Source organism: Penaeus chinensis, chromosome 12 (genome assembly GCF_019202785.1).
Source record: "Penaeus chinensis breed Huanghai No. 1 chromosome 12, ASM1920278v2, whole genome shotgun sequence".
Taxonomy (NCBI): Eukaryota; Metazoa; Arthropoda; class Malacostraca; order Decapoda; family Penaeidae; genus Penaeus; species Penaeus chinensis.
The window spans coordinates 23888980-23898979 of NC_061830.1; the positions used below are offsets into that span (position 1 = coordinate 23888980).

The following is a 10000-nucleotide window of genomic DNA, read 5'->3' on the forward strand; positions in this document are numbered from 1 at the left end:
TTTGTTAGAATAATTTTGAGACGATTATTAATGTATATGAGCAATTTAGTGTATTTGCTGCCTCACTTTCATCTAAGGCCATTATCTTTAACCATTGAATTTTAGGAGTGTAAGAACCGAAAAGTTCGTTGGCCGAGTCAGCGCCAGACGCGCACGTGTGAAAAGGTTGAGCGCAATGTCTTGGCGGCTGTTGCGGTTGTTGTTCTCCTTCCGAATCCTAAGGATAAGTCCGATATGCGAAGGTGTGCCTCGCCCGGGCTGTGTCCATGAGGGGAGCCCGGCCTGTGTCGACTAATGTCAACTCGCTAACGTGTGTCAGCTGGTGCTGACTCGGCTTAGTCCTTACCCACCGTGGTGCCCAGCCACAGCAGTAACTTGCAGGCGACAATTGCAACTTCTCGCGCCTGGGCAGGGCGCGAACCGCCGACCCCTCGGATGAGAGGCCGACACGTTACCACTGTACTAGCTTGGAGGCTTTCCGAATCCTTGTTTGGGTCAGTTTAAATAAGTTGTGACCCTTGTGACTGTTGCTAAAAGATCTTCAACAGCAGGTGGCAAGTGCTGAGGAGAATGCCCCGTCGACCTCGCCTCCCCATCCTCGTTGCCTACTTGTGCCTATTCACGTTGGTGTTTCTGCTGTACGTGTCTGCGCGAAGCCCTCAGCAGGAGGTCAGCGCGGGTAACGGGCCGAGCAAAGAAGCCCAGCCCGGAGAGGAGGGTTCTGCAGCGAAGGCGGCGACCGCGAGGGGCACCAAGAGGAAGGGGAGGAATAAGGACCAGCCAGTTAATCCACATGATTTTCACATAATAATAAATAACCCCAAAATATGCAACGGGGATAATGCGGTGAGTAATAACAGTCCTAGGAGAGTAAAGGAATAGATTCCTTAGTTTAAAATTAATTTCATGCTTACCCAGACAAACACACACACACACATACACACACACACGCACGCACGCAAGCACGCACACACACACGCATACATGCACACACACACACACACACATACATGCACACACACACACACACACACACACACACACACACACACACATATGTACACACACACACACACACACACACAGACACACGTACGCAAGCACGCACACACACACACGCACACATGCACACACACACACACACACACACATGCGCACACATGCACACACATACACATGCGCACACACACATGCACACACACACACACACACACACACACACACACACACACACACACACATTTATATATGTATATATACATAAGTATATCTTTATAAAGGCCTATTATATATATGTATATATATATGTATATATATGTATGTACACACACACACACACATATGTAAAAATAAATAAAGATATATATATATATATATATATATATATATATGTGTGTGTGTGCATGTATATATATATGTATATATACATATATATACATACATATATATGCATATATAAATATATATATTTACATATATATATTTATACATATATGTATGTATGCATATATATGTATATATACATATGTATAAATATACATATTTATATGTATATTTATGCATATATGTATGTGTGTGTGTGTAGATATAGATACACATTCTGCCCCTCCTTTTCAGGTATCGCTGTTAGTGCAGGTGAGCTCGGCGCCGGGGAACTTCCACAGGCGGCGTGCCATCCGTGACACCTGGGGTGGGTCGAGCCCACTGGACGCGTCCGACGCCAGGCTGGTGTTCCTCCTAGGGAACCCGCGCGACAGTCGTATCCAGACCCAGGTGAAGGATCAACAGATAGAAAGCCACGCTGCTTGTAATTTCACTGTCACTTCCAAGCTTCTAGTAATGATGGTCACAATTCAGTGTGTATTGTGCTTTAACTCAGGATGAAATGTATATCCTTTTAGTCGTAATTGTAGTCTTATTACCTTGTCTTGTCCAGATGAAGTCTTACTTGGGACGTTAACTTAAAATGACAAGCGCTTTACTACTGATGAAAAGCGCAGCCTTGCGAGAGAAATGGAGAATCGTGAAGAAATATGTCCTAGGTAAAGTCCCCGTTTCAGGTGGTGGAAGAGTCGCGGACGTACGGGGACATCCTCCAGGAGGACTTCGTAGACTCCTACATGAACCTGACGATCAAGTCCGTGATGGGCCTCAAGTGGGCTTCGAACCACTGCCCGCAGGCACGCTTCCTGATGAAGACCGACGACGATATGTTCATCAACATCCCCTCGCTTCTCACGTACCTGCAGGAGGCGTCCGCGTCCACGTGGATTACAGGTGGGAATGTGTGTATGTGTATATATATATATATATATATATATATATATATATGTATGTATATAAAACACATACTTATGTGTGTGTGTGTGTGTGTGTGTGTGTATACACACACACATATATATGTAAATAGATGAATATATATATATTTACATGCACACACACACACACACACACACACACACATATATGTATATATGTATATGTGTGTATATATATGTATATATGTATATAAATAAAAACATATACATATACATATTTTGTATACATACACACACACATATATCATTATCATTATTACATATACATATATAATATGTATATATGTATTTATATGTCGGTATGTACATATATATATATGTATATATATAAATATATATACATACATACATTGATGTGTGTGTATACATACATATATATATACACACATATACGCACATATACACACATACATAAATGTGTAAAATATATATATATATATGCACATATATGTGATAGATAGATAGATATACATATATACACATGCATACACTATTCACCCATCTTTTTCGTTATTGCCATACATATTAAAGACGAAATAACACCTTATACACAGCCTAGTCATGCCGGAACTGAGCTGAATTTCAACTGACTTCCCTTGCATCTAGCTTTTATCGTCACATAATGTTCTATTGGATAGCAAGGTCAGATTTCTAAGTATCGGTGTTAGGTGTCATTTACAATGATATCATATATATGTGAGTGTGTGTGTATAACTATATGTCCATATATATATATATATGTATATATGTATATACATATGTATATATGTGTGTGTATATATATATATATATGTATATATGTATATACATATGTATATATGTGTGTATATATATATATATATATATATATATATATATATATATAATAAGTCTGATAGTTGGACAGGAAAAAAACTAAGGTCATGTTCATCAATAGAATTCAATTTGAACAGAAGCGACAGTGGTAGACATATATATATATATATATATATTTATATATATATATATATATATATATATATATATATATATATATATAGGGCAACTCATACAGACAAAAACATCTAGAGGAGAGGAAATAAAGTGACGCATCTGTCTACGATGGAGCGCCTTCGGCAGATACAGTACATACTTAGAGGTTCTTTGCCATTATGTTTAAAAAGAAAAGTATTTAACCAATGCGTCCTCCTAGTTATGACTTATGGATTCAGAAACATGGAATACGACCAAATTACTGCAAAAGAAAGTAATAAATGCCAAGAGAGGTTGATGCTGGGAAGTAGCCAAAAAGCGACGTGGATCAGGGAACAAACAAAAGTAGAAGATATACTTAGGAGTACCACAGAAAAGAAAAGAAATTAAAAAAACGGCAATGGGCAGGTCATATATGTGGGAGACAAATCGACAAATGGAAAAATGGCTATAGATAACACAAGTAGGCCAAGGGCCAGACCAATGACAATGGCAATTTTCCATGGATAACATATTCATATTTGCGTGTGTGTGTATCTGTGTTCGTACATGCGTGCGTGCGTACGTACGTGTGTGTTCGTGCGTGCGTGCTTGTGTGTGTGTGTTTATATGGGTGTTGCGGCTGGATTTTAGTAAAAATAGTGTGCCCTTGGATTCTTTCGTTTTCTATTCCTTCATAATAAGGAAATGGAATGATAAAATCTACATGGCAAACTATTATTAGTATCGATGAATCTATAATCAATAATTAATGCTTATCATCATAAACATTATTATTAGAATCTTAGTAATAGAAACAATAAAACTATTGGGCTAATTTTCCGACTATGACAATCGGGTCTTCCCTTACAATATTTATATCATCAGATTTGTTCTCGTGTGATGAGAACGAATCTGATGATAATCTCCGTCGGATTCTCCAGCCGACAATCTTGATGTGATTTGATAAGTCCCGATAGCAGGGGAGGGCATGAAGTAGATCAGGGAAATTACGGGGTAAAACAGGCTTAAATAAGCAAAATAGAGAACAGAAATGTGTAAAACAAGCACAAAAAACGCATATTTGAAAGTCAACGGACCGACGCGTCAATTTTCGAAAAACTCGACGGGAACCAAAGCAAAAAATCTACGGGATTTCACATGATCCAGATCCCCTGTGGTAATCATACAATGCGTCCTAACCAATAAACCAACCTAACCCTGTGGGATTTATACACTAAGATCTATATGGACCCCCGTGCTATTAAATGCGCCTAGTCAGGGGGCTTTGCCCCTTGGACCCCCGTGGTGATATGTACGCCTAGACAGGGGGCAACGCCCCCTGGACCCCCTTCGTAGTATATACGCCTAGCCCCAGGGTTAAACCAGAAACCTTTATATAGCGAAAGATCGAACTTTTCTGCGCTTCCGTCTATGGTCAGAATTGCTTGGTTTCTAATCACTTTTTTTCGTTTTTTGGGGCACTTGTTGGGCTCAAATATCAGGCTCTGATTGAGAATAATGTCCATTTGTCCTGTATATCCACCATATGACTTTAAAAATGACACGGAGTCGACGCAGCACTTAAAACGAAACATTTCTCACCGGTGTTTTTCACTGAATGGCTGCCGGACGAGCTGTCAAATCCCCCGGTGAACAAGCGCATGCGCACGTTATTGTTCAGAATAGCGTAAATAATTACCAAAAGACGTAAAAGAAGTAAAATAAAACTAGAAGAATGTATTACATACATGAATTCGGGAAAACAGACGCTAGTAATGACAAAATAAGCTTTTTCACAAGCGCGTAGCAATACATGGACTACTTGATGGATCGCAGTAATGAGTTACGCGTCACATTTGTTATGATCCTCGCAAGGTAAACATGGAAGGGGACGAAAAGTGTCTTAGTTTTCGTCAAGGTATCCACTCCACACTGTACTCATGGTTGACATACGCAGAAAGTTTTCCAAATATTGGTAACAATAAGTGATAACGACAACAATAAAAATTAGAATAATGTTATGTATAATGATATTTCTATCATTATACATAACATTATTCTAATTTTTATTATTATTGTTATTATCATGATTATTTTTGTTATTATAATTATTATTATTAACTATTATTATCATTATTATTATTATTATTATTATTATCATTATTATTATTATTATCATTATCATTGTTATTATTGTTGTTGTTATTATTACTATTGTTATTATTATTATTATCATTATTATTATTATTATTATTGTTATTGTTATTGTTATTGTTATTATTATTATTATCATTACTAGTATCATTTTCATTATTATTATCATTATTATTATTATTATCATTGTTATAATGATAATAGGATTGGCAATAATAATAATAATTATCATTATTATTACTATTGTGGAACGTAGGATTAGTGGGTTGGAAAGTTTCGGAATTCAGATAAACATCTTTTTGTTTTCCCAAATGTTTAGTAGCTGATTACTAAAATAACAAAGAAACGAAATATAAGAAAACAAACAAATTAATTTGTTACACTTACATCAAAGAATAAACATATTGTGACGCTTGAGTATGGATAGAAGGAATGGAGAAACTATAACTAGTTTTCTCTTTTTATTTCACTGTGGTATGAAGTAAACAAATCAATATCTTGACCTTTTGCCCGTACCTCTTGTAGCACAAACTTCCAGGGCATACAACTAACACAAAGTCTGCCTGTGCTGACGCAGGTCTGCCCATTACATAATACAATACAGAAGAACAATTGTTCTTGACCAACTCTGCTTTAGGATAGTCTCTCCGTAAATATCACAGAGAACGTAAATAAGGGTAATTCTGTCTAGACGTAGATTTAAGGAAAAAGATACATTGTTATTTCGAAATGAATGTACATTTCTGAGCAACTGATTATCAAAATCAACGTTATCATACAGTGCAGTCTAGTACACCAGTAATGGAACTTTGACACAGTTATTTGTTACATAGCACACATTTCAACCCTCTCTTCGTGAATCACCATAACCACACGTGAAAAGCTTTTTCCACTGTTGCTAATGTTCTTAATAGCAAATATCGCAAGCAAAGTTGCTTAATTTTTCTTGACAGCACAGCATAGCGAATCCTTCGTGGCATCTCTAACCGACTTCGTCAGAGCAGCACAGCGTTTCCTTCATCACTATTTTCTGTCTATGCCAAACTAATAGGCACTGGCATCTTCCTCTCTACACTTAACAAAGCTCATCATCCCACTGGTTGCTTTTCAACGTAACCACAACCATCAATAAATCCCAGTCATGCTAAAAAGATCCTCTCTGAGCTGCAGTGAGTGGTCTGCGTCTCTCCTCTCCTCCGTTTTCCTCTCACCTCCGTTCGCATTGCAATCCCCTCGCCCGTTCTCGCATGCAGCGCTAAGTTTGGAATCCGTGGCTCCTCTACATGATAACGAAGGGAAGAGGATCCCAAACAAAAAGAAAGTTGTCAAAGTACTGATATCTGTTTTTCCCTTGAAGTGGGGACACTATGCAGAAGATAACACCCACACTAATGGGAGCATGCTATGTAATGCAGAAAGGACCCTAAGCTTACCCAGTCTAATAATGTTAAAAATACCCGGAGGCATCCCAAAGAAAGACTGTGAGATTGGACACAAGGATCTGAATTGTCAAGTCTAATGCTAAGGCATGGAAACCAAAACTCAGCAAGAATAAGTTTGGAGAACATGTAATTGATCTAAGCAAAATGGCGCCAAGCTTGTAAGGAAGTTGACTCCAACATCGTGTAAGAACCTGGATTGATGTAGACTAATTCTTCTAAACAAGAAACTGAGCCACGGGCTAAATGACACTAGAGATGTGTTCATGTGGATTGTCAGAAATTAAAGGGGATAAAAGGCGATATTTGGAAGGCATCCGGAAACCTTCCAAACTTATTCTTGCTGAGTTTTGGTTTCCATACCTTAGCACTCGATTTGACAATTCAGGTCCTCCTTGTGTCCTGGTAGAGCCAATCTATTGCCAATATAAGGCGAGAGAGGAATAAAAAAAATCAAGCAATCATATAATTATTTGGGTAGGGATGTCTGTTATTTTCTGCTTCTCTAATCTCTTCTTCAGGTAACTTTAAAACTTTCTTTCTCTGTGGAACATGCTATAAACCAGTAATCGCCGTATTCAAACAAAAGCACATCTCAGTGCGAAGTTTGATGTGATATGCATGTTCTACGTTAAATAATAAATAAAGCCACTGACATAGCTGTGAGAAGTGGTCTGGGGTCATTGGGAAAATAGTAGTGTAACGGTAGGAACACTAATTATTATTGTATATTGTTATCATTATTACTAGTATCATTACTATTGTTGTTATGATTATTGCCACTGTTATTAAAAGCAATGCTAGTCGAGTTCTGCCGACGAAATCTTTGTAGTGCAGAATTAATCATTCATGGTATCAGAGTTTTCGCATGAGTATTTTTTCTCCCTCTTCGTCAGGGTGCATCAAGCAGAAGAAGGCTTTTATGCCTGTCAACGCAGATCCCGGAGCCTCTCTACCCCCAGGCCATCCCCCCTTCGTCGCCGGGGCAGGTATGTAGAATGTAGGACTACACACCATGGCTTATGAAGAAGGCGCTTTGCCTCCGTGTAAATCCTTACTCTTTAACTACCCAGAAATACCTAGTATATGCTAACGTTGTCCGTCTTCCTTTCGTAGGCTACGTGATATCAGGTGACCTGGTTGGGGCCCTGTACGCGGCATCCCTGCGACGGCGGCCTATCCCCGTGGAGGACGTGTACGTGACGGCGCACTTGGCCCGCGACGTCGGCGTCAGCGCCCCCGTTCACGACGCACGCTTCTCCTGCGGAGAGATGGTCGTGGACGACTGCGACCTGGTGCAGGTAACGCTGTCTTTAGTCACAAAGAGGGCGTATCGCAATATGAGTAACCGTTTTCCAGATGAAAATAGTAATGATCAATGAAAATATTAATGATCAATTTACTGTGTTTCTGTATAAATTATATATGTGCGTGTGTGTACATACTTACATACATATATCATCATCATCAGCCAGAATCAATCCACTGCTGGACATAGGCCTCTCCCAATCTTTTCCAACCTTGTCTGTCTTGCGACTTTTGTTTCCAGTCTTGGCCCCCATATTTCGTTTTTTCGTCAAGCCATCTTGTCATTAGTCTGGTCCTTGCCCTCTTTATGTTCTCTATAACCCAGTCTGTTACTTCCTTTGTCCATTTGTTGTCCTGTCTCCGACATGTATGAGCCATTAAGTCTAAAGAGAAAAATATTTAACTAATGCGTCCTCCCAGTTATGTATACCATTGCCATTTTTTCTTTTTGATTCTCCCAAGTATATCTTCCACTTTTGTTCCCTGATCCACGTTGCCCTCATCCGATCTCTTAGGCTAATCCTCAGCACTTATTAGTTCTGGGACTTATTAGTTTCCCCTCTAGTAATTTGGTTGTAGTCCATATTTCTAATCCATAGGTCATAACTGGGAGGACGCATTAGTTAAAGATTTTTCTCTTTAGACTTAATGGCAAGGAGCCTCTTATTATGCTACTTTCTGCCAAAGCGTTCCAGCTTAGACTGGTAAGTATTATATCCTCTTTGCTAGATGTGTCTGTCTGTACAAGTTGCCCTAGATATATATACTTGTCCACTACCTCTAGCACTTCTCCTTGTACATGTATCTGTTCGAATTGAACTCTACTGTTAAACATGATCTTATTTTTTTTTTTTTTTTGTCCATCCTAAGTCCAACTTTCACACTTTCTCTATTCAGATCATTATGAAATGCTGCAGCTAATTTGCAGATTCACTGATGAGAACAATATCATCTGCAAACCTTAGGTTGTTTAGATATTTGTCTCCAATTTTGAATATACCTCCTCTACTCCCTGCCCTCGAATAGCTTCTAGTACTGCTGGTATTTGTACAGAGTCAAATGCCTTTTCGTAATCGATGAATGCCATACACAAGGGTTTCCTATATTTGTTTATTTTTTCTTGTATTTGGGTGAGCGTGGATGTGGTCTGTTGTTGAAAATCAACTGCTTGCCTGTTTTCTAGGCTGGTTAGAATGCAGACTGTCAGAGATGATGACTTTTGTGAATAGTTTGTAAGTAACTGAAAGAAGGCTTATGGGTCTGGAGTTTCTAGAACCTTTCTATCCCCTTTTCTATGTATTAAAATAATTGTTGCATTTTTCTAGGCTTTCAGAAATTTGTCGTTAAGGTATTTGTTTAGTTTTATTGTTACTGAAACCACTTTTTCACTTACTCTATAGAATTCCACGATATTCTTTTCTAAGTATTACCCCCCCCCCCCCCCACCTACTGACTTAGGTGTATCTAGGTGGGAGGGGGAGTAGTTTAGCTGGGATGCCATTGATATACCCCTCCAGCAGGATTGGCCCTGTCTAGTGTGGACTTATGAGCAGCAACACATGGGCCTGCTCACTACACCAGGGCATATTCCCGTGAGCATGGGCTTGAGTATCCGAAGTGCATATATATGTGTGATTTTATTTTATACGCTGATTTCATTTATGTGTATGTACACCTAGTGCAAACATAGTTGTTCACCCGTACATGCCTAAAGTACTACGCATATGTTCATTTTCGTGTACATATGATATACCTACATACTCCTACGTAATACACAACTACACACATGCATACAAATATACAGACATAAGCGCACATCACATGCGCATACATTTGTGTATACGCACC

At 38.8% G+C, this 10000-nt stretch overlaps 1 protein-coding gene across 3 annotated transcripts in view; it reads left to right on the top strand.

Annotated features, from left to right (window-relative positions):
- Positions 1 to 10000, top strand: part of LOC125030923 (beta-1,3-galactosyltransferase 1-like) — a 31365-nt gene that overhangs the window by 13714 nt on the left and 7651 nt on the right. The window contains exons 2-6 of one of the 3 annotated variants that reach the window (XM_047621294.1): positions 106 to 846; positions 1618 to 1773; positions 2061 to 2277; positions 7741 to 7833; positions 7961 to 8145. In XM_047621294.1, the coding sequence (XP_047477250.1) occupies positions 571 to 846; positions 1618 to 1773; positions 2061 to 2277; positions 7741 to 7833; positions 7961 to 8145 (927 nt within the window). In that variant the 5' untranslated portion in view covers positions 106 to 570. The remainder of the gene's footprint in view (positions 1 to 105; positions 847 to 1617; positions 1774 to 2060; positions 2278 to 7740; positions 7834 to 7960; positions 8146 to 10000) is intronic. The other 2 variants (XM_047621292.1, XM_047621293.1) reach the window with 2 other exon arrangements.